This window comes from Zonotrichia albicollis, chromosome 22 (assembly GCF_047830755.1).
Source record: "Zonotrichia albicollis isolate bZonAlb1 chromosome 22, bZonAlb1.hap1, whole genome shotgun sequence".
Lineage (NCBI taxonomy): Eukaryota > Metazoa > Chordata > Aves > Passeriformes > Passerellidae > Zonotrichia > Zonotrichia albicollis.
The window spans coordinates 4,599,676-4,625,644 of NC_133840.1; the positions used below are offsets into that span (position 1 = coordinate 4,599,676).

The 25,969-nt window shown below is 39.2% G+C and overlaps 1 protein-coding gene across 1 annotated transcript; it reads right to left on the bottom strand.

Annotated features, from left to right (window-relative positions):
• Positions 1-3,160: 3,160 nt before the first annotated feature.
• FOXN1 (forkhead box N1) lies at positions 3,161-24,206 on the bottom strand. Its single transcript, XM_074557103.1, has 8 exons — positions 24,087-24,206; positions 21,217-21,714; positions 18,523-18,633; positions 14,104-14,231; positions 13,229-13,325; positions 9,103-9,310; positions 7,565-8,092; positions 3,161-5,197 (listed from the first exon to the last, which is right to left on the bottom strand). The coding sequence occupies exons 1-8, from the start codon at positions 24,204-24,206 to the stop codon at positions 4,935-4,937; spliced, it is 1,953 nt and encodes a 650-aa protein (XP_074413204.1). The 3' UTR covers positions 3,161-4,934.
• Between the last annotated feature and the right edge of the window lie 1,763 nt (positions 24,207-25,969).

Here is a 25,969-nt window from a genome sequence, read left to right on the forward strand (position 1 = left end):
CAGGAAAAACTCATATAAAAGTGTTTGCTGGTTTTGATATTCAATAGCCTAAACACAAACATTTACACACAAATCTGGAAGCTTGAAGTGGAGCAGCAGCAGTAAACTAAATTCTGGAATCCAAATATTTATTCCAGCAGTTTAAATTTATTTGAAAGTGCCAGTAAGTCAGTTGCACTTCTGAAGCTTTGTCTGCTATAAAGCTGATGTGATATTCAGTGTTTTATCTGTTCCACAATTCCAGTTAATCACTGCTGGGTTTAAATAGCTCAGTGCTGTGCCAGGGGTTTGAAAGATTGTGCAGAGAGAATTCTCCTCAGATCGGTTCCTATCTCAACAAAAGCAAGTGAATGCTCACCAAGAACATGCAAATATGGGAGGCAGAAGTCTTGTAATAATTTCGCCCCATGAGAAGAGAAAAGAGCTTCAAAACATAGTTCCAATATAAATGGTTATTTGAGTGTTTTGAAGTTTAAATGAAACCTGCAATAAAAAAAGGTTAAGCTAATAAATCCTAGACTTTAGAGCGCAAATTTTTCCTAATCATATGTTGGAGAGGGCAGCTGTGAGCACTTTCTTCTGTTTGGTAATAAGATATTTTTATGGTAATTACACTTAAGGTTATTTTTTTTCCTAGACAGGTTTGCATAATCTCTTTGGAAGAGGCTGATTAAGCAGACAGCATTAGCCTTGGACTGGGGAAACTTCATTCTTTCCTTTCTTTCTCCCCCTTTTTTCAGAATGCTGCTTAAAATGGAATTTAATGCTAATGTACCTGAAATAGATTTGCAATGTGTGCAAAATACTGATTTTGTGGTAGGTACAAAATAAGGTGTCACCAGCTCTAAGGAAATGTTTATGTGCTATCAATATGTCAAGTTATGTCAAAAGTCAAAAATAAGGATTGCACAAGCTGAAGGTTATTCTTGTATATAAACTTTTATAAAAGTAGTTAAATAAACATAATTTCAAACTTTTTTTTTTTAGTAATTGTTCTGGAATTGTAATTTATAATATAACTCTTTCCTCATGATCTCATATTTCAATGAGTTGGTTTTGTGTCTAGCAGAATCACTAATGCTAAACTGAAGCAAGACAATAAAATTTCAGATGTAGGAGCCTGAAGTGGAGCAGGAAAGGAAACCCAAACCCAGACAATTTATATTAGTTATAACTTGCAGCATTGTTTGTTTGTTTATCTTAATCAGAACTCTTTTTAATAAAAGTTATTATAGGACTTTTCTTATAACTTCAGTGAAATGTCCAACCATTAATTTAGTTCCATTAAATATGGAATGCATTGGAGAAAATACTTTTAGGTGCTTTGAATGAAGAACTTCATAAAGGGAGCACAAACCTCTGGTGTGGATACAAGAAACTCCAGAAAGCACAAGAAAAAACATGTTAAAGTGTTTTTTTCCCCTTTTGTTCTTTATGTCTGATCATTCTTCAAAGACTCATTACAAAAAAAAAAAAAAATAGAATAAAGTCTGATGGTTTGATTTCTTCTCTATTTCTTCCTCCCTCTCCATCTTGTGATCATGTGTGTGGTCACAAGCACGGAATATATTGGTGCCCCTGAGGGAATGGCTGGGCCTGAGGACACAGTGACACACAGGAATTAACAGATCATGGATGGGTTGTTGTGCCCATAAATTATAAATCTTTGACCCAGAAAAAGCAGGTTTGCTTTCCTCGCTTTCAAATCTGTGAATTTGGAGTTTCACAGATATTTAACTCAGCTTGATGATGTTGTCGAGATTCCTACTGTCAGTTTTGATGGATTTTTTTTCACCTGCCATGGGTTTGCCTTAATCATAAATATTTTATTACATTTCTGTTGTGTTTTTAGAGCAATGAGCCATCCCACTTCACTTCCTCTGGTTTGTTCTCATGCATTATTTTTTTTGGTCTCCTTCTACCAGATATAAAACACTGACAATGCTGCTCATTCTGTCAGGAATATCTTGCAAAGGCCTGTGCTGTTCTGGCCATGGTGTGGTTCACTGTGTGCCACTCGGGGAATTTGTAAGGAGTTTAAAAAGGATTTAACAAGAATTTGGTGCAAACAGTGACTGAAAGTCATGGAGAACTGAGCATCTCACTCCCTTGAGGTGCTGAAAATGTTTCAGAAAATCCATGTGCCAACTCTTTGCTGTTTGCAGAGAAAAGCTTTGAAAAGGAGAGTTTTATGTGGAAATTCCCTGAGGATGGAGGTGTGCAGAATTCCCACTGGAGAGGCTGAAATGAATTTGAGGGGTTTGGAGGGTTGGGACACCTGGTCCTGCCCAGCACTGGGAGTCCTGGTCTGAGACTGGGATTTTCTGTTGAAGTCAGAGCTCACAAACACACAGAGCTGAGGGAACCCTGAGCTAGACCTGTGTCTGTATTCTTAGAGAACAATATTTACCAATTCTTATTTTTGGCTTAAGAGTGATGGTGACGTATTTTAAGGCATCAGAGTAGCAGTGTGTTCAAGAGCCACAGGGGTACAAAAACAGTGCCTGGGCACAGGGCAGGGGCTGCTTTGGTTTTGCTTTTCCTCAATGCATGTCTGTATTAAAATGTGTATTTATTTGACTAAAATGTGAAGTTTTTTTAAAAAAGGCGCCTAATATCCTTCTAATAATACCTACTCTAAATACTGTGTGTTTAGTTGTAAGCTGGTGAATTTTAAATTGCACTGAATATATATATATGTGTATTTATATATATATGTGTGTATTTCTACTGTGGTTTTAATATATTTAGTGTTTTATATATATACATGCACACTGTTTACAAATAGCATTTTATATGTGCATATAATGTTATATGTACATATAATTTCCTGTTCATATACAGTGTTTTATATACACATGCTGTGTTTATATACATTGTATATATATTACTCACATATTTATAAACATAAGTAATATTTATATTTATATTTAAAGACACATTTATAGTTATATTTATAATGTATATCTCTGTTTATATATCTATATCTATATCTATATCTATATCTATATCTATATCTATATCTGTATCTAGAGTTATTTATATCTCTCTATATATCTATATCTATTTATATTTATATATTATAATTTATGTTTATTATTTATATTTATATTTTGAGTTAGAGTTATTTATATCCATATTTATATATTGTTTAGCAGCTTTATTCTCACTATATGCTTTAGATTTACCATATTATTCACATTTCTAATAACGTGTCATACTTAACTTTTTCTCCATTTCTTTATCCAAACCTTAAGATGGCCAAAACCTGATTCTCCCAGCTCTAATATGTTTGCATAACTCTCATCCTGCTGTTTTTTTTTTTTTTCCTGGCTGCATTTCTTCTGCTCCTTATTCTCTGTGCAGGAAGAGGAGCTGGAGTCAAGTGAGGATTTCTTGGTGCTTGCGTGAGGGATTACAAAGCTGCATCACGTGTGCTCCTCCTAAGTCCCCTTTATCCGTCTGCCCCTAATCTGATTTTTTAAGTCTGGAGTAGTAGGAAAGGGTGAGGGTGTAGCTTTAGGCCTTGGCTTGGGCAGAGCTCCCACCTTGCTGGGACACAGCAGCCAATTTAACCTCTGTGTCTTTATTTTAACAATTCCATCTCCTTTGTTCCATCCTTGCTTTTTTGTGGTCTCAATCACCCAAGCTGACTCAAGTTTTACCCTCCTTGGTTTAGGCTGAGTTTACACCGTCTGTGAACGGAGATCAGAGAATCCCACAATGGGTTGGGTTGGAAAGGACATTGAAGGTCACCCAGTGCCACCCCCTGCCATGGGCAGGGTCACCTTCCACTGTCCCAAATTGTCCCAAGCTCTGTCCAACCTGGCCTTGGGCACTTCCAGGATGGGGCAGCCACAGCTTCTCCAGGGAACCCCATTTTTTGGGGGTTTCTGGACTATTTTCCATAGTGCTCAATTCAATTTTTAACTTCCTTTCTCCAGCTCACTCTGGGTTTATATTGCATCACTTCAACCAAAATTGTTTTATTCTATTTTATTCTATTTTTCTACTTTTTTTAATTCCAGCTTTGTGGAAAATCAGAGGGAGAAGGTTGTTCCTGAAAAACTGGCCTGAAGTTTAGCTCACAGTAGGAACCTGCTGCAAGATTTGGTTCAGCATCACAAGAAACCCCCCTGGAGGGATCAGTTAAAACACAGATGCTCTCTGGATTTGGCCAACTGCAATTTCTCTCTTCTTTTTAATTACCATATGGCTCAATAATTCACGTTAATGTTTAGTTTATGTGGTAAAAGATAAGAGGCATGAATGGGAATAATTTCCAGCCAAGTAAAAATTCTACTAAATAGTTTTGTTCTTTTTTATTAAAAAAGCAGAGTTTAAAATTTCTTTTTAAATACAGTAAAACTTTGATATTTTCCACTGAAGCATATTTGTTGCTTTGGTTTTGTCTGTCAGCAGCTTGTCCTCTATCTTCTAATACTTGCAGAATTTTCAGTTCACATTTACCAAAACCCAGGGGGACTATGGGTCCCTTCTTTCAAGGGGACTATGAATGTTTTAATAGGTAGATTTTATATTTTGAGTGGTCTGTGGTGGATGTTGTTGCCATCAGTGGCTCCAAGAAATAAGTTAAATTGTTGTGTGCTGTGAGTTCTGTGCTCATTTCCAAGCAGCTTTTGTTAAAGAAAAAAAGAAAGAAAGAGGAAAAAGCAGGTCAAGAAGAAGATGAGTGGCTTCTTATTCCTGGAAGACGAAGAAGATGAGTGCCTTGATAAAACGGTGTTGACAAGTTCAGCTGTTAACCATACTCTCTTTAAATAATATTTTACATTATTTTTTTCTATTTTTTTGCTTTAATGTCAGTCTGTAGAAAACCATCATGATAAAGCTACATATCCTGCGGGTGAGTTCTGGGAAAAAAGAGATAAAATTCCTGTTCCCGTGGGTCAGGGCGGTGCCGGGGCTGTGGTTCACATCAGCGCGATGGGTTTGGAGCCGGGGGTGTTGCTCAGGTACGACGGGGACACCGTGTCCAGCTCCATGAAGGCCGAGTAGAGCGTGGTGAGCTGCAGCTCGGGCGCGCTCCCGTGCGCGCTCCCGTGCGCGGCCCCGTGCGCGCCGGGGCCGCCGCTCTCCAGCTGGCAGTGCGAGGGGAAACACTGCGGGGATGATGAAATGAGCACAAGGGGATCCACGGCCAGGCTGTCGTCCTTCAGCTCCTCCCAAAGATTCCCTACAACAAAAAACATCCCCATGTTGGTTTACAGATTTATTGGAACCCTGGATGCTGAGAATTTCCAATATTTTAGTTTTAACCCAACTCTTTTAGCCACAAGAGAATAATACTGCATTTGACCTGAGAAGGCTTCCAAAATTAAATGATAGAGCTGAGATTATGGATTATGGGTGTGCAGTTTGAATAGAAGTGTATCATATTACAGGGTAGAAAACATAGAGTTTAAGGTTCATTATTTTATATATATATATATATATATATATATATATATATATATATATATATATATAAATATAAAATCTATCTTATATAGCTATTATACATACATATAATATCTATATTATATAGCTATTATATATATATAAAATATATATAGCTATAATATTACAATATAGGTTATAACTATCTTATATAATATATAATTTATAGATTATAGATTATACATTATATATTATATACAATTTATATATTATATGTCATATATAATATAGGACATATTATATTATATGTTATATACAGAATATATTAGATTACATTATTATATATACTATATTTAATAATATAGTATATATATTATTATATTAATATATTATTATATATAATAATATTAAATATATTATATTATGGTATAGCTATTATAACATTATAAAATAGATAGCAGTACAGCAATGCAGCAATATAACAGTATATATAAAGCATTATATATATACATATATACATATATACATATATATGCATATATGCATATATACATATATACATATATGCATATATGCATATATGCATATATACATATATACATATATACATATACATATCGATATATAGATATCTATAGCTATATCTATAGCTATAGCTATATCTATGTTAAGATGCAGATTTTAGTGTTGTGGCTCCTTCTTCTTCTCCATGGGTTTGGGTGGTTTTGTGTAATTGGACAGAAAAGTCTCAGCATTGTGGATTTTGGGTGGTTGCTTATTGGGTTAAAAGTAAAAATAATTTAGGTCTCATTTCTTAATTGGATAATTTAGCCTTAAAAGGCCTTGTAGAGAAAGATAGTTAGCCATTTTGTGGCTTGTTAGTAGAATGCTGTAGAACTCACAATTTGTATAGATAAGAAATAACAAACATTCGAGCCTGAACACAAAATACCATCTTCAATCCTGACCTTGACAGACATAGAAAATAAATTAAAGAATTGATGCAGATTGATTCACATTTCTTTATATTTTCTCTTCCTATGTTTTTAAATATTTGTTTCTTGAATCACTGTGTTGCAGGAGATGTTGTTTATTAATAATTTATGGAGGTGATCCTAATCTCTTGGGACTGAGGAAGGGAAGAGGTTGTTTAGATGGTTATTATTTGTCTGTCTCCACAAATTTAAATCCGGGAGAAAACAGCATTAAATTCAGAAAATTATTTCAAAAATTCTGGTAGAAATGTATATTCATGAAGAATACAAGAAGACAGCTCAGAAAATATAATTGCTTTGGGTGTAGATGCTATTACTGCCTTGGGAAGAGGGAAAAAGCATCCTTTTTAGCAGAGATGTGGAATCAATATTGATAAAGAAGAATGCTAGCATGTTAATTCAATCAAATTTATTTCTCTTGGTGCCTTTCACTCGACAATTCTCTTGTAAGAATGGCACTAAATAGCTGTGCTTGAGTAGCTTCCAGTTGAAAACAGGTCTGAATTTAAAGAACACCTTATAAAAACTGTATTGCAGTGTTTAATATCAGCAATTGTAGCCAGGGGGGCAGTAAGAATGTTTTTTCCGTTCCTGGATGCAAATCTGTATCTTCCTTGGGAAACTTTTAAAAGATTTAACACAAAATTACATTGTGTTTATATAAAATGTAACCCAGGAAGGTGAGGTTTGTAACAGCAGCGTGGAGATGTGAGAAAAGGGAGGGAAATGGATGTTGTGGAGGTTGGGATGGGATGGGATCCATGGGATGGGATGGAATCCATGGGATGGGATGGGATGCATGGGGTGGGATGGGATGGAATCCATGGGATGAGATCCATGGGATGGGATCCATGGGGTGGGATCCATGGGGTGGGATGGGATGGGATGGGATGGGTTGAGATCCATGTGATGGGATGGGATGGAATCCATGGGATGAGATCCATGGGATGGGATCCATGCGATGGGATGGGATGGGATAATGGGATGGGATGGGATGAGATGGGATCCATGCAATGGGATGGGATCCATGGGATGAGATGGAATAATGGAAAGGGATAGGATGGGGTGGGATGGGATGGGATGGGAGGGATCCATGGCATGGGATGGGATCCATAGGATGGGAGGTCACAAACCTGACTCTCCAAGACAAAAACACCTCCAGCACCTACCTTGGAGATCAAAATCAGTGAGGGACGGGTTGAGAGCATCGATGTCATTGCTGAGGTCTCCCTCCTGCAGCAGCGTGTCCTGCACCGTCCTGGCCGGAGAATGCTCGGGCAGCATCTTCATCCCGCAGCTCGGGGGGCTCTGGGCCGGCACTGGCGAATCCTGAGGGATGCTGGGCTGAGTCCGGAGCTGGCTTTGCGCCTCCCCAGCATGGAACAGGCTCTGAGGCTCGGCCGTGTGCTGCAGCAGCGCCGTGGGGACCTGCGGGAAGCCCTGCGGGGACGAGAAGCAGCCGGGCTGCTGCCCCCCCAGCAGGGCGGGCAGGGGGCTCTTGGCGTGCAGCGCTGCCGAGCCGGGGATGCCGGGGAAGCCCTGCGGGATGCCCGAGGACAGCGAGGGCTCGCACAAGGGATGGGGCTGCGCTGCCATCTGCCTGGAGAGCGAGGCACCTGCAGCGCCCGGCGGGCTGCACGGCACCAGCGGCGAGCGCAGCTTCTCGCTCCTGTCGCCTATCAGGGTGTCAAGCTCTTCTGGAAAACAAAGGGAGAGTCCATGAATGACTGATCCCTGCATAGCTTGCAGCAGAAATTGTGATGCTGCTCAGAAAATATCAAGGGAAAGTCCATAGTTGATTTATCCCTTCGTAGCTTGCAGCAGGAATTGTGGTGGTTCTGAGAAAATGGCAAGGGAAAGTCCATGGCTGATTTTTCTCTGCATAGCTTGCAGCAGGAATTGTGGTGGTTCTGAGAAAATGGCAAGGGAAAGTCTACAGCTGACTTATCCCTGCATTATTTGCAGCAGGAATTGTGGTGCTGCTCAGCAAATGGCAAGGGAAAGTCCACGGCTGACTTTCCCTGGATAACTTGCAGCAGGAATTATGCTGTTATTCAGGAAATGGCCAACAGAAGTTGCTAGTTCTTATATATTAAAACCTCCAAAGCCTGAAATTCTTAGCTGGAAGGGATCCACAAGGATCACCAAGTCCAATTCTTAAGAAAATGGCCCATACAGGGATTGTACTCACAACCTCAGTGATATCAGCACCATGCTATAACCAACTGAGATGTTTGCTTTTAAATTATTGTTGCCAAGTGAGTATGTAATAAATTCCACTTTTAAAGGTTGGATACTTAGCAGTTAATCTCAGATTTTATTTGATATTTAGTATTTCAGTGTTCTTTTTGTCACAGAGTGGTTTGGATTGGAAGGGATGTTGAAGATCCTCTCATTCCATCCCCCTGCCATGGGCAGGGACACCTCCCACCACACCAGGCTGTTCTAATCCCCATCCAACCTTGCTTTTTATCTTAGAGAGGTGTCAAGAGAGAATATTTTCTTGGTGAAGCTTGTTTGTGCTTATCTGTAAATTTCTACAAAACTAGGTCTATTTTAATTCTGATATTAATTTTTTTACTTGTTTTGCCAACCAGGAAAAATCCTTAAATACTTTCCTAAATCATGTTTAAATTCTCTTACAGATCTTGGTAAAAAGAAAAATTCTGGGGAGAGCTGAGAGCTAAAACAAGAACAAATGACTGACCTGGCTTTGCCATACTCTTCCTCACAGCAACTGGGTCTTTCCTTTTCCATTTCTGAAGCTCCTCCTGCATCTTGTCAATCTTGGCTGGATTCAGAGCCCACAAACAGCCCTTTCTAGAAGAATTCCCTGATTTGTTCTCAACCTTCTCAAAGCACTTGTTCAAAGATAAGTTGTGGCGCACGGAATTCTTCCAACCATCTGGAGCTGTCTGGAGAAACAAACCCAATGTAAGAACCAGCTTAAAAAAATAAATTAACAGCTAAAAATAAATAAATAAATTTAAAATGTATGTGTATATATATAACTGTGTTTTGACTGGTGAGGTTACAAGAAATGCTGTTTAGATCTGTGCCTTCTCTGCAGTGAGAAGCTTGAACGTTAGAGGGAAGCCACAAAAATGTTACAGTCATGTTGTGTGGGAAGAGAGGGATCAGATAAAATAGTAACTGATCTTCTAAGCAAAAAGGTTGTCAGAGACCTGCTGGGTCTCTAAGAGTGAATTTGCACATCACCAGAATTGTGTAAAAATTCATGTTCTAGAACTAACACGAAATCAGAATCTATTTTAGAACACCTAGAAATATTTCCAATTCTTCATTAAAGTACTTTGTGCCGCCTGGGCTCAAATTCAGTGTCCAGGCAGACTTCAAAGGGGGTTTTCATGCTACTGTAGGTGTAACTTTGTGTGCTGGCCAATTACATAACCAAATATTTCAATCACAAGCCCTCCAGATGAGATACAGGTTTCCACAGCTGATCACTCATCTCTGTGCTTTGCATTTACTTTTAACTCAGCAGAAGAAGCTGGAAGGTTCTTTAAACTGGGTCATCAAAATGATTATTTTCTTTTTGCCAAAAAAATCCTCATATTTTCTTTTCAATTCCTCATAAGGATTGCAGGAAATGAAACAGCTCTCTGAAATGGGGGGAGGTTGTCCATGGCTGTTAATTCATATTCATGGATGCAAACATTTGTCATCATAACTGTTTGTATCAAGTAGAGAATTATTCAACAGAGAACATGACAAATAAATATGGGTTTCCACAGTCTTTTTTTATAATGTTAAAAATTAGAATTTCCCTCTTAGGTTCATTAATTTTTTTCCCCATTTTTACTTTTTATTACTAGGATCCTTCTCTCATACAAAGCCAGATTTTTGATAGTTTGATAATTTCTTTAATTGCTGCCTAGTCCATCAGAACTTCCTCTTAGACCATCTTTTATAAATGAATCTGAGCCCATTTTGGCTTTCACCAGGCAGACTGTGAATTTTGAACATACTTTGATGAAATTATTGTATCAGGATTTAATTTTCTGTACATGTTTTTATAAGGACTGTAAAACATGTTGTTTTGTAGCTTGTAAAGAACTATTGTGTGGATTAAGGCATTAAAAACCTTATTGATGAGATGAGGATCAGATTTAATACTCACTTTCTTCATTAAAAAATAAATAGGTGTGGAATTAAATACATACTATTTACTAAAAGAGAAACTATTTTCCCTTCAGAGCAGCAGAACCTCTTCCATTTTGGCCCACCTGATGTCAGCATTTCACTATTCTGTCTCATGGGTGAGACAACACAAACTGTAACAGGAGGGAAGAGAAGAGAAGAGAAGAGAAGAGAAGAGAAGAGAAGAGAAGAGAAGAGAAGAGAAGAGAAGAGAAGAGAAGAGAAGAGAAGAGAAGAGAAGAGAAGAGAAGAGAAGAGAAGAGAAGAGAGAAAACCCCAAACCTTTAAAGCATTTTCTGCCATAAGATCACACTAAACACAACAAATCAGTTTTTTCTCCCTTGCAGATAACATTCAAGTAACTTTCTGGTAGTTCCAAAAGTGAATAAAGCTGTTCCTCCCAGGTGAATTGTGCATTTAGCTACTGAACAAGCTGACCTGGAAGAATATTCCTGTTTCTTGCCCTGCACAGAGGCTCCCCACACCCCTGTGTACCTAGACAGGATAATTGGTGTTTCTGCTCAGCTGGGAGTGGCATGGGCTCCTCAGAGGCTTGCAGAACGTGTGGGGGTGTAAATTAGGAGATGGTTTTAGAAACTGTACAAGCAAAAAGCACACGGATTGATTTTGGAGGCTGCTGCCAGGAGCTGAGCAGGTTCTTGCATTAAATTCAGGATTGCTGAGCTGTGAGAATTTATTTGCCCAGGTAGGGATTAACACACTGAGATTATTAAGAGAAAAAAACGCCAGTTTTTAAATCAGGTGTGATTGTAAATGAGCAAACTTTGGCTGCTGGGGCTGCTCTTGAGCAGCTGGAATCTCCTTGCTGTGGCTGATTTTGGTAATCACTGCATTCAGCAAGGGGGAGATGCGAGTGCAGGATCACAAAATCAGCTGGGGAATCCCAGGATCACAAAATCAGCTGGGGAATCCCAGGATCACTGAGGTGGGAAAAGCCCTCTGAGGGCACCAATTCCAGCCCCTGGCACTGCCAAGGCCACCACCAATCCATGTCCCCAGGTGCCACCTCCACAGCACCTGAGCCCTCCCTTCACACCTCAGACCTTTCTGCCCTCTCAGCCCAACAACTCCAATTAAAAAGATTAAAGCTTTCTGTTAGACTCACTAATCACTACAAAAAAAAAGGAGAGAAAATTATTGTCCAGCCCCACTGATCCTGACCAGCTCTTGAAGTTTAAAGAGTTCAGTGATCTTGCAAAACCCTTTCTCTTTAAATCTAGGTCTCAAGAGAAGGGAGAGGTACATCAAAGACTAATTCAACTTTAGCTGTGTAGATTTTTTTTTTTTTTTTAGGACGTAGGAGTTGGATTGCTCTGTTTCAACTAGAAATGAGATTGTTGCATCATAGAAACTAAATTTGCTGTGGCAGCGAATCCCAGTTAATTTGACTCTGCTTGTATCATCCCAGCAAGGCTCTGTGTGCACTTGCTCTCTTGTTCTCACCAACCTAAATTTTTCCCCTCTCCCTGTTGTAGTTTGCTTTTTAGTGAGCACTGGTAGCAGCAGCAAAATGTTCTTTGCTGATTTTTATGGGGTTTTATTTTGCTGAAGAGTCTCCAAAAGCAGGGAGGATGGAGGATATTAAATTTTGCCTATATTGGTAATTCTCTGCTGTGAAGACCAGAGAGAGACAGGGATTCATGACTGTAAATGTAATATCTGAGTGCTCATTCTCCCCTGGTTATTTTGAGGATGCTACAGTCAAATACATTTGGCTGAATTTGTAAGTAAAGTGCAAAATAGTGAATTTATGGGTAGTACCCCCTGATCTATTCTGTTCCTACAGCAGTGACCTCATTCTCATCAGTTTTTAAATTAATTTTAAAAAAGACAAGAGGTTCTGAAAACCAGGAGGAACCAGGATGGTGACACCTGGAGGAGCCACAATCCTGAGTCTGAGGGATTCTGCCCATGCTGGCAGCAGCAGCATTTGATTTAAAGCTGCTGATTAATTTTATGATCAATTGTGTCATAAGACAACAGAGAATTAATTTCAGTTTGATCTGAGGAATAAACATCCACATGCCTGTAAAAATTATTAATAATATTCCCACCTCTCTGCTTGAAACTCTGGCTATTTTCCTGTGGATTCCCCTGGGATTTCTAATGGTAGATTTATTTTTTTTTTCCCTTTTCTTGCTTGTAACAAATGATGGAGCACTTAGTGATTCCTTTGGGAGGAAATCTGGGAGTGTGATGGATCCTGACAGTTCTTCCTCTGTGATAATGTGCATTTTTCTCTGGTTACTGACATATTCAATCTTCTGTTTGTGTGTGTGTGTGCTCTATTTATCCTCAGTGTCCAAAACCACTGCAGAATTGTATTGGAACATTTATTTTCCATTATTCTCAGTGTTCCTTTATTACAAATGTTTGAACTGCCTTGCTGCGGCTGTTTGAAATTTGCCCTGAGGAATGGTCACTGTTGTACACCCAAGCTCACAGCTGGAACAGTCCTTAACATCTTCTTGAGTTAAATATTACCACATTTCACATTTCTGCCTAGGTGCAGAAGGCTGGGGAGCTTGTGATCATGGGAGTATGGAGTGTGTAATTGATTTGCTATGAATCTCCTAAGAAATAATCCCTTTTCATAGCTGGAATCCCATCCCTTACTCCCTCTCTCCCTTCCCCATCCCCGTGGAACTCACCTTAAAGTAAGGGAAGTGTTCTGTCATGAAATTGTAAATCTCACTGACTGGCAAACTCCCTGTCTTGCTGTTTTTGAGAGCCATGAAGATCAGGATGCTTTAGGGAGAGAAAAAAAACAACAAAAAAAGCATTTTAGCCTCTTCTGCCTGGCTCCTCACAACCAAAATTAGATCATTTTTTGCACTAGGTGTAATTATTCTGACTTTCACTGTCATAGCACAAATACAAGGATGATTTTATGTTTCACTCAGTCAATTACAACAATCTCCTTAACTCCTACAGGTAATTCTCCAGGCTCATCTAGAAGGTTCAACCTGGGTTTAAAATAAAAGAACATAGAAAGCAAAATCAAGACCTTCCAATCCTGCTGGTGTGGAGTTATTGAAGGTTTGTTTGACTGGTGGAGGCCACAGAGAGAATCAAATTGACAGAGTCATAATTAAAATTTAATTATCTGATCTACTTTGGTGGCAAAACCCATGTGGTGACTGCCATAGTAGATAGGTTTTCAAGGCATTTCCTTGCTCAAGTAACTGGGGAAAAAATCACTTTTAATACAGAATAGACAACTCAGTATCACCAGCCTTGTGCTGATGAAATTCACAACACTTAAATTTTTTCCTTAGAGAAATGTGTCAATCTTTTTTCTTTTGGGGAGTGATCAAGACTGCTCCCCTGCTTTACAACACTTCATTTCTGTGTGCCTTGGCTGGCCCCAGAGCCTGGAACGTTCTGTGATCCACGGGGACAGGACAGAACAGCCCGGCAAGAAGACAAATGGAGCGAACGTGTTGCTGCAAACGATGCTGGAACAGGGCCAGGGGTGAACGGGGTATTTCCTGTAAGGTGAGGGCTTGGAAAAAGATTGGATTACCTGTAGGAGTAGATGGGTTTGGGGAACAGAGGCTGCTGAGATTCTTGGCTGCTTTGAGGAGCAATCCTTTGGTAGGGGTAGTGCGAGGAGGCGATGTAAGTCACGGGGTAGCTGCCTCCTGAGGGGTACTGGGGGGACAGCAAAAATGTCATTTATTTTAGCAAAAAACTCCCAAAAATATTCCCTAATAACAGCATTATTTCTGATACTGTGTGGGAAAAAGTATTTTCTTTATTTCTTGCTATGAGGAGCCGTGTCCTATTAATCGTCCCCAGATAATTCCTAATTTTATAGACCTAAAGCTTATCTCCCTCCAGCCATCTCTTTTGAAGTATCTCAGCCTGCTCAGCCTCCCCTGAACAAGCACACAAATAATGAATGATGTCATTTTATCGACATTAAAACCCCAGACCACCAGAGTAAAAATCTTCAGTGTTCATCTTATAAAAAACAGCTGAGGAAGTAAAGCTACTAAAAATGTAGGAGGAAACAGGGAAGTCTTGCCTGAGCCTTATTTGAGTTTGTGTGCTATATTTTTTTTCTTTATTTTTTAGGTGGAGAGGGTTCAGAAAGGCAAAAATTGAAATCATATAATATTTGCTGCTAAGGGAATAGTATCCCAAAATCTCTGTTAAAATTGCTGTTACTGAGCAAGGCAGGGAAAAACCTCAACAAATAACAAGAAGAACTTAAATGGATGCACCAGAATATATTTGAGAGGAATTTATTATTATGGAATAAGTCAGTGATGTCATTCCAAGGGTCAGGAGAGAAGCATATGAGACATTTTTGGGGTGATTTCACACTGCCTGCCCCGTGCTGAAGCTGTTGGGCTGCTCCCTGTCTGTTCCCTCAGTAAAATCCAAGGAAAATCCTTCTCCACAGGGCCAGGAGTTCATGTGCCACCACCTCAAGTGATTTTTCCATTCAATTTTCTCTATCAAAAAGCTGAAAATAACAGCCAGGACCCCTAAAAACAGATAATATTTATGCCTTGGTACCAGCCACAGGAGCTCCCTGAGAAATGCTGACCAAACTCTCCAGGAGATCACCAAACCTGTTCCAAGACACACTTAAAGTGAAGGGATCACCAGGATAAAAAGCCAGGTGAAAGATGAGATGATCCCCACAGACAGCCTGGATTGCACCAGAGCTTCCATAGATTTGTCCTCAATTTTTTAACACAGCCCTTGGTCTTTTTCTTTTCTGAATATTCCACATTTTTCTCCCTTAAATTACAGTTTAAACCTGCTCAAAGAGACTTTCAGGAGCAAAGGAGCATGATGTAGTTTAGGTAAGATAACATCAGCTCTGGGAGAGAGGAATTTCTGCCTCTTCCAGATGAATCTTGGCGGATGCCAGGGGTGAGGACATGGCCAAAATTAGAATTTCTGTCACATGATATTAAAAAAAATCTACCTGGATGCCTTCCCTGGCACTGCTGAGCCCTGTCCTGGTGTTTCACTGCTCATTCCTGCCCATCCTGTGCCATGAGGTTTGTGGGGTTCCTCTGGAAAATCATCATGTAGCCCTCAGGACTCGTTGGGAAAAATCCCTTGGACATCTCTTTAGTTTCTAATTCTAATTCCTTTGTTTTTTTGGATCAATAGTTTTGATTGCTCTTGGTCTTTGTCCCCTTAAAACAGCAAAATATTCACAGTTTATTTATTTATTCGGTACTCTCAATAATTGATGTCATTTTCTCCGTAATTTTATGCTGGCTGCTGGAGTCTTTCTTGCCTGTTTGCTTTTATCTTCCTCACACTGAACTGCCTGAAATGGAATGTGGAAAGCCAGACTGGATAGACTCAGTTGTTTGCATGGTGAAAGGAATGAAATGTACATAATTAATCATGTCCTGCCTTGTTAAACCAAATATTGGGCACAATTAGAGCCTCCAGAGCAGCTGTGAACTAATTTTTGTGTGCACTGTGGTGCTCCCTGCCTTGTGCACTGGCTGCAGATTTTCCCCCGAGAGCAGAAAACCAAGAAATTCCTACAATAATTCAGATTTTTATTGGTTTTGGTGGCTCTTTGAAAGATAGGGCTGGTTTTGATGTCACCATGAAAGGCCAGACCTGGGTGTTTCAGGGATTATTTCTGTTTTATTGGTTTCATGAATCCTTTTTGAGGGAAGGGAGGCTGGGGAATGGTCTGGAATGACAGGCTGGAGCTGGTTTTACAGTCTGCCATGGCATGAAAGGTGTTTTATGGTGGGTGAGTGACTCCAGCCAGTGTCTGCTCCTCATTTGGGTCAATAATAACTCATTTTTCTTCTGAGTCACCGCTCCTGTTGTGTCCAGCCAAGGGGAAGGTGAGGCTGTTTTATCATCTGCACAGAATTAATGAAGGGGCTGGATCCTCTCATCCCTCTAATGAAAACTGGGCTGGAGCATCCCTCACTGCAGGGCCCGTTCTGCAGAGAGGAACCTCCTTGGAGTGACTGAGCTTGCACTGCCCCATTCCAGCTTGGAATGGAAAGGGTTAATCACGGGGCTGCTCCATGCAGGACAGCTTATTCCACTTTTCTCAGCTCTTTTCATTTTCCAGCATGTGATTATGGTGTAGGGATAGCAATTCTATTTTTACCAATTAGACCTTTTAAATTTTTTATTTAATTTTGTTTTTAATTTTATTTTTTAAATTTTATTTTCATTTTATTCCTGAGCAGCAGAACACCTTGCCAGACTTTTTCTGCATTAACCTTAAGCACAGATATTGAAGAATATGATTATGTGATTATGGCATGTGATTATGGCACAGGAATAACAATATAACAATTCTACCTCTTTCACCTATTAGATCTTTTAAAATTTTATTTATATTTTTTTAAATTTTATTTTTATTTTGTTCCTGAGCAGCAGAACACCTTGCCAGACCTTTTCTACATTAACATTAAGCACAGCTATTGAAGTAAGTGATTATGGCATGTGATTATGGCACAGGGATAACAATTCTACCTCTTTCACCTATTAGACTTTTTAAAATTTTATTTTAAATTTTTTAAAAAAAATTATTTTTATTTTATTCCTCAACAGCAGAACACCTTGCCAGACTATTTCTATATTAACATTAAGCACAGATATTGAAGAATATGATAATGTGATTATGGCACAGGGATAGGTATTGAAGAATATGGTTATGTGATTATGGCATGTGATTATGGCACAGGGATAGCAATTCCACCTCTTTCACCTATTAGACCTTTTTTAAATTTTAGTTTTTAAATTCTTTTTTTTTTAATTTTATTTTTATTTTATTCCTCAGCAGCAGAACACCTTGCCAGACTCTTTTCTATATTAACATTAAGCACCAGGTATTGAAGAAAAGTCTGACAGAAACCTGCTGCACTTCAGAGATTTGTCCCAGTGCCAGCCTGCAGGTGGATGGAGGATTTTCCTCTTGGTGCCTGTTGGATCTTGCCTGGCAGCTTTAAATCTGGAGGTTTTTGGAATGTGATCAGCACAGAAACAGCGCTGCTGTCAAACCAGCAGGGACAGGGGAAAGGTGCCTGCTGCAGAACGCATAAAGAAATTAAGAATATTCTGTGAATTCACAAGTTAGGTGGGGTTTCTGCACACAGAAATGGCATTTTTATAGTGACTGAGATATATGGAGCTGTGACATATCCAACATAGTTTGTATTTGCAGCAGAGCTTTGTTTTGGCACCATTTTGTGATAATTTTCTTCTAAAATAATGATAATGGATTTGTAAGTTAGGATGGTAGTGCAATATCACCATTCCTTTTATTCCATTTAAATTATATTTATATTAATAAGTGTATTTCTATTTATAATTTTTATATAATTTATCTATGTTTATATTTATTTTATTCTCATTTATTTTATTTTATTTGTTTTTATTTTTATTATTGTCAATTATGCTTCAGCTGAGTAATCTTTCTCTTGGGATGATGTAAGAAGCAAATTTTCAAAAGAGATATGTGCGCCATCAGGCACAAGGAAAGCTGACATCATTTTGCTGTTCCAATTTCACTTTAAAATATTTTTCTATGTTTGGTCTGAATTTTAGCAATCTATTTAGGTTTTTTTTTCCTGAAATTAAAGCTCAGTTAGTTAAGATCCTGAAATATAAAGAATTATATTAATAATTTATCTGTCTCCAAAGCAAATTTTCTGGAGTGTAATGGTGAAAATATAAATATCCAGTACTAAGATTCCTTTTCCACAGTTTTTGGTTTGGTATTTTTTCCTTCTTTTTCTTAATAAGCATCTTAAATTGCATTTAGCTGTGGTTGTTTTTAGATCTTATCCTCATAAACTGAATATAGGCATAGAAACCCAGCCCTGCAAATACACAAATGTAAAGATATTTTAAATATTTTTAAAAAATGATGATTACCACAATTTTTGTACCATTTGAGTGCTAAAAATCAGGGTTTTGGTGCTGGACTGACCTGGTGGAAGGGGTGTGAGGAGCAATACATCTGCTGCACCTGGGGCTGGTAGCAGTACAGGCCAGGCTGCCCTTCCAGCGGGGATGTCCTGAGCTTCAGGTCTGAATCCTGCTGCAAAACAGCCAAAAAAATGAGTAATTAGAGAAAACAGCTGAAGTTAAAACAGGATAATTAGTCAGTGTGAATGTTTGACTTTGTTACGTTGAGTTTTTGGGGCTTTGCTGTGTTTTGGTAAGGGTTAACAGAGTTGGTTTGTGTTTTAGTGGTGCAAATCTGGGGTTGGCCGTCCCTGGGGTGGCCAGGGCCAGGGTGGGACAGTGAGAGATGTCCCTGCCACAGGAGAGGTGACACTGGAGCACCTTCAGGGTCCCTTCCGACCCAAACCACCCCGTGATTCCATGAAGAAATGAACCAATTCCTGCATTTCCATAATTGCAGCCTGAAAAAAGGAAATCCCGGCCCACATTCCGTACAGAGAGCAATTCAGAAATCATCAAGATCTGTTTATATTCTTATATATTTTTTCCCTCCCTGCACACACAAACCGCACACTCCAGCTTTCACTCCTGAGTGTGCACAAGTGTCTCCCTCGTTTTTTCATTCTCCCTGATTTAATCTTTAGGCTGGCAGTGCCTCTGGAATTTTGGCAGGTCTGTAATGTCCAGGAAAGAGGTGGCAGAGAAAAACCGCACTGGGCTGGCTGCTGGGTTCAACCAAGATGCAGGAAATACGTAAAAAATGGAGGAATTCAGTGAGAAACTTTTTCCAAGAATCCAACAGCACTTATGCTTCTGCTTTAAAGCATGGCCAGCTTTTATGGCATTTTAATCTAAAAATATCAATAAATAAACATATATACTCATGATTTCTTATATGTATGTTATATATCATGCATGTGTATCTAATATATATAAAATATATATCTAGTATATATATATATATATGTATATATAATGAGCACCCATTGGTTTGACCACAGCATCCCAGAATTCCCACTTCTTCCTGGTCAAACCAGCACAATCTAGTATATCTTATAAATATAAAAAATATTCAGTATTTTTATGCTATATTATTAGAAGCACAAATTAGGCTTGGTTTGACATCCACTACCAATAAACATCAGTGTTATCTTGGTGGTATGAAGATGAAGATTTTGAGAAATTCCAGATTTCCAGCAGCATGGAAATGATTTAAAAGTGGGAAGTTGGGTGCTGGCAAGACCCAACAGGGAGTAGCTACCCCTGCTTGTAAAGGGCTCCTGCACTGCTGCCTTTGCATCCTGCAAGGATTTGGGAAGAAAATGAGAATTATTTTTGTTTCATCAGCTGCTCATAGGTTTTGCAGCACTGAACTCCCCTGACCTAGATGAGTGTTTATCCAGGAAATAAGAGATTTAGATCGATTTCCTCCTTAACCTGGATGGCTTCAATCCCCAGGTATGTTCCATGACAACATCTCTCCATTCTCCTGGTCTTAATCCAATTAATACTTTTTTTTTTAAACTCCTCTTCCATTTGTAGCTCTGAATCCCTCCTGTCCCAGCCATTCAGAACCAGCTCAGGGCTCTCCTCTGGCAGGTGGAATTGTTCTTTTTGGCTGCAGGAGATGATCAAGACGCACTTTACACCTTGCATCACAGCAGAGATCTTGTGGAGACACTGGAGGGGAATTTAATTTGCTTTTCAGGGATCTCTGCTGGCCTAAATAGGCAGCTGCCTCCATCTGGTATTGAAATCAGCCCAGGTAATTTTGCACTGCACATATAAACAGAGCTGATATTTATTTTTTGATGTCTTGGAGTTTTCTCTTCTATTTGTGCTGAGAAAAGTGCAGGCGAGCTGTTGGACCAAATCTGCTCCACATCCTCACGCTTGAAAATTTTGTTTTGTGAGCTTTTGTTTGTAGAAAACCCCAGCTGATGACAAATTTGGATATTTATGATTCATGTACCCTGTCTGATGGAAAATCATTTGTCCTTGTGCCTCTTTCTGAGGATTGTTAGAGGAAAAGACCAGAAAATAGAGAACAAATAAACATGGATATATCTAAATCTGCTTTCCCTGAGCTCTGGCCTGTGTCTTGACAGACTGATAAATATTTAGGATTCATATACCCTGTCTGATGGAAAATAATTTGTCCTTGAGCATCTTTCTGAGGATTGTTTGAGGAAAAGACCAGAAAAGAGAAAATTTGGAGAAATAAACACGGATATGTCTAAATTTGCTTTCCCTGAGCTCTAACCTGTATCCTGACAGAGTGATAAACATCTAGGATTCAGATACCCCTTCTTATGGAAAATCACTTGTTCTTGTACCTCTTTCTGAGGATTCTTTGAGGAAAAGACCAGAAAATAGAAAATGTGGACAAATAAACATGGATATACCCAAATCTCTTTCCCTGAGCTCTAGCTTGACAGAGCAATAAACATCTAGGATTCGTGTACCCCCTCTGATGGAAAATCATTTGTCCTTGTGCATCTTTCTGAGGATTGTTTGAGGAAAAGACCAGAAAATAGAGAACTTGGACAAATAAACATGGATATTTCCAAATCTGCTTTCCCTGAGCTCTAGCTTGACAGAGCGATAAACACCAATACAGCCACTACAACAAGAAAATCCTCCCAACGAGAAAATCCTTCCAAAAGCCCATTTTTACCACTGAAAACAGCCCAAACAACACCAAAACCCCACTGACCATGACCTGGGCGCCGTGCTCCTGCCCCGTGGAGCTGTACTGGAGGCTGCTACACCACGGCTGCTCTGCAGAAATATTTGGGATGTGGGTGGGAAAAGCCTCCGGCTCCTCAGCAGATCCCGGCAGACCCTCAAAGCCATCGATGCTCCTGTGATTCTTGAAGGGAGAAGCTTCTGGAGGCAGGGTCTGGTGGGATTCCTGGAAAACATCCTCGCTGATCTGCCTCTTGTAAGGGTGGAAGGGGCTCCTGGTGCTCTTGAGGAAGCGCTCGTAGCTGCCGGCTGCGTTCTCCTCGTAGCTGCAGCGCCGGAATCGCTCGGTGCCGAAGGATGCCCTGAACTTGTTGGTGCCACAGGGGATTCCTTGGCTGCCAGGGAAGCCTCCCGGGATGGGGTCCTGGCATGGGGAGGCAGGGCTGGGGCTGGGAGAGGATTCTGAGCTCGTTCTCTCTGTCCGGGTGTCCGGCTCATAGGGCGGGCAGGTGTAGCTGGGGTTATCCTGTGATGGGATATTGATATGGATTTATTTAAGGTCAGGATTGAAGTTTCAGCAAATGTTTTATTATTCTCATTGTCTGAGTTATTTTATTATTATCTATGTTATTTTCATTGTCTTAGTTATTTTATTATCGATTTATCCCCTATGGGGGAAAAATCGATATTATTGATTTATCCCTGTGGGGGATAAATCCCAAGGCTACAACCCCAGCGCTGCTGTCTCTTATTGTCTAAGTTATTTTCATTGTGTAAGTTATTTTATTATTTTCATTGTCTTATTTATTTATAGAAATTTTAAAATATAACATTTGTATTTTATTTACATTATTTTTTACATTAAAATATAAATGCAATATGCAATGGAATATTGACGTTTAATTATTTAAGGTCAGGATTAAGTTTGAGCAAATATTTCATTATTTTCATTGTCTAAGTTATTTATGTATAGAAACTTTTAAATATAACATTTATATCTTAATTGCATTAAAATATAAATTTAATATGTGATAGAATATTGACTTTTATTTATTTAGGGTCAGGATTGAAGTTTGAGCAAATATTTCATTATTTTCATTATCTAAGTTATTTATTTATAGAAATTTTAAAAGATAAAATTAGTATTTTTATCACATTAAAAGCTGCAATGGAATAATGACATTTATTTAAGGCTGGGATTGAAGTTTGAGCAAATATTTAATTATTTTCCTTGTCTAAGTTATTTATTTACAGAAATATTAAAATACAAAATTTATATTTTAATTACATTAAAAGCTGTGATGGAATGTTAGTATTTATTTATTTAAGTTTGAGCAAATATTTTATTATTTTCATTATCTAAGTTACTTATTTATAGACATTTTAAAATATAAAATTTATATTTTAATTGCAATAAAAGCTGCAATGGAATATTGATATTTATTAATTTAAGTTTGAGCAAATATTTAATTAGTTTCTTATCTAAGTCATTTATAGAAAATTTCAAATATAAAATTTCTATTTTAATTACATTAAAACTCCATTTTTAGTGGTAAGTATGAAATGACCAGTTCTAACCACCTTCATGCAGAGAAGCCTTGAAAAGATCTCAAGCGTTTTCTGTTTGCTTAGTATCCAAAACTATTCAGCAATTAATTAATTAATAAAAGCAAGGCCAGGTTGGATTGGTCTTGGAGGAACCTGGAGCAGGATGATCTTTAAGTCCCTTCCGACCCAAAGCACTCAGAAAACAGAACTGCCCTTGGAAAAAAACAAGGACACCTTGACTCTGCTCTGCCCATTTCAGGGAAAAGCTGAGGAAGGTCAGGTGATGAAAGATTAAATGACAGGAATGTGATAAGTGCAAGCCCTGTCGCCTGCAAGTTTAGTCAAATCAGCTTGATCTCATCCCTGCTGGGCTTCCAGGCTCCAGAAATGTGGGTGCTTGCATCACTTCCCTTCATTAAGGTGGCCACACTCATCTGGAGACCCAGGACAGGCTCAGGGCAGACACCCCAACCCTCCTGTGTCATCTCCTCCCTCCCTTGTGCTCTCCAGCAAAGAGAAACCACTCAGGAGCTCTTTAATCTGGAGCAGGGTTGCAGTCTGGGTCCTGCCACTGGAAATATGCATATAATGAAAGTATTTCCCTGACATCAGGGGTGAGTAATTAGTGGGGAGCCTTTGAGAGGACACACATCAGGCTGGAGCAGGGCGCTGGGCTCAGGGATGGGAGAATGCCCTGTGCTCCTCAAAAAAGGCAAAGACCAGGTTATTGAGTGCTCCTTTCCCTCTCCAAAACTGAGAAATTAGTTATTGAGTGCTCCCTTCCCTCTCCAAATCCAAGAAATCCCACAAGGAAAATCAGGATAAACCCAGTTCTTTCTGCAGGGGAACACAGCCCAGCTTTCCCACTCATTTTAAGGAATGGATCAGAACATACAGCTGGAGATTAGGATTAAAATATGGAAATAATGAAAATATGCACATTTCCCTGACATCAGGGATGAGTAATTAGTGGGAAGCCTTTGAGAGGACACACATCAGGCTGGAGCAGGGTGCTGTGCTCAGGGATGGGAGAATGTCCTGTGCTCCTCAAAAAGGCAAAGACCAGGTTATTGAGTGCTCTCCAAATCCAAGAAATCCCACAAGGAAAATCAGGATAAACCCAGTTCTTTCTGCTGGAGAACACAGCCCAACTCTCCCACTCATTTTAAGGACGGGAACAGAACATTCAGCTGGAGTTTAGCTGAGCAGGATAACTCGGGTTTTCACCCTTCAGGAATAAAACCTCCAGTGTCTGCTCTGTCACCAGTAGGTTTGGTGAGATCCAGCAAGAGCTGAATGTTTATTTTGATCTTTAAAGGAAGAGAACAGGCCTGGGCCAGTTTTACTCACACTCTGCTGAACTGGGGATATTGAATCCCCCTGTGCCTTCATCAGGTCCTGCTGATCCCTTTCCAGAGTGTCCGAGGCAGAAAATTTAATATTGGACTGGTCCTGAAGTAGTGAAACCATCACCAAACCCACGGCACACAGAAATCCTGTCAGGGCAAAAATCAAATTACAATTAGCACTTTTTCAAACTTGAACTGTGAAACAAAGCCCTTGTTTGGTGCAGGTGATGGAACAGGCTGGGGTGTGCAGCTGGAGCCATCCTGAGGAATTCCTAACACTGGAATTAATTTTTAGCTCTTAAAGAAATGTTCTGTAGATGAAATTCCAGTGAAAACATGGTATGGGGTTTCTATGGACTCACCACATAATTTTTATGAAAATAAGCACTTTGTTTTCTGTAGGATCATAAATTGATAAAAATGTATTGTTCTGGGGTTATGCAAATTTAGCAACGTCACTTTATTGAGAAATTTGGATATAAATGTACCCCAGTTGTTTTCAGAGGGACTATATTAAAAAAAAAAAGAATATTTTTCTATCTTTACTCAGACTGATGATTACAACACACTTATATTTTCACTTTTGTTTTTTATTAGTCCCAATTCGTTCAGCCTTTCTGTTGTTTTGCATGACTTAAACGTATCTGAGATATGGAAATGACTTCATCATTCCATCCCTGTTTTTGTTAGCTGGATCTCCTCTCAAGTTCCCAATCTTTGATCTTTGGATATAGGAGCCATATCTGATGGTGTTCTTTGGATTAAAAGGAATAAATTTAATCTTCTGGTCTTTTGTTTTCCTTGTTGACTGTAACCTTAGAGTAAAACAAAAGTAGAACATGCATCCTTTTATGTCATGCACCAAGTTTGAACACTACATGAAGGTGTTCATGCTCATAATTTCAATTTCAGGTGAACAAAACAGGGGGAAAAAAGCCACTTTAATCCAAGAGTTAATCTGCCAGCTCTTTGCCACGTGTTGAAATAGCTGTTAGGTAAATATCTAAGGGCTTTGTTAGGTTTGCTTAACAAAGACATATCACCTAAAAACGTGGAAACCTTTTTTTGCCTTTCTAGTTCAAAGAGAAATCTGTATTTATGATGAGTAAAACTGCATTGCCCGGGGGGATGGAGCACAATGGGGCTTGGAAATCAAGCAGGAGACCTGTAGCAGTACATCAGGGGAAAAAAATGATGTGAGAGAGAGTTCAGAAATGCCTCAGCTCTTCTCCCAGTGGCTTAACCGGAGGCTGATGAGGAGAGAGATTCCTCATCTTGAAAGGGGCAGGTGGGAAAAACGTCAGCTAGATAAGATATGAGAGTCTATTTGTAATTTGTGAGTGTCTATTTGCAATTTGTGAGTGTCTATTTGCAATTTGTGAGTGCCTATTTGCAATTTGTGAGCGCTCCACACTGGCTGCCCTCCCAGTGCTGCTTCCCCACTTATCTTCAGGTTACACAAAGCTGTCTCTGACTTCTCTTTTATACTGCAATTTTTCAGCCCAGCTGCCTCATTTGTGGTCTGGAGCATTAGAGTTTTAATAAAAAGCTTCTGCACAGGTACAGTTCTTGCCTGGTGGCTTCTGCGTTGTGAGAGAATTTTCACAAATCCTTTTTGAAAGCAAAGTGAATTTGTCAGGGTTGTTTGGAAAATAAAAACAAAAGGCCCAGGAAAATCAAATAATTCTGAGACCTTTGCCAGGTTCTGTTGATAAATTGCATTTTGGTAGGAAAGGAGGAGTCTTAGGCACATTTTAGACTATAAAGACATCCCCCTGTGTAGAGAAACTGTTTTCTTTTTTTAAATGAGAAGCAGCCATAGGGAAGGTATTTTTCTTTTTTTGCTGTTAAATGAGAAGCATTTATACTTAAACAGTGTTGGGC

What these genes read in the sequence shown, in the direction of transcription:
- FOXN1 (XM_074557103.1), bottom strand. Translation starts at nt 24,206, where the DNA reads ATGGTTTCACTACTTCAGGACCAGTCCAATATTAAATTTTCTGCCTCG. An exon ending in AAACCCATCTACTCCTACAG is followed by an intron (nt 13,326 to 14,103) that starts GTAATCCAATCT and finishes CTCTCCCTAAAG; the next exon opens with CATCCTGATCTTCATGGCTC. An exon ending in GAAGAGTATGGCAAAGCCAG is followed by an intron (nt 8,093 to 9,102) that starts GTCAGTCATTTG and finishes TTTGTTTTCCAG; the next exon opens with AAGAGCTTGACACCCTGATA.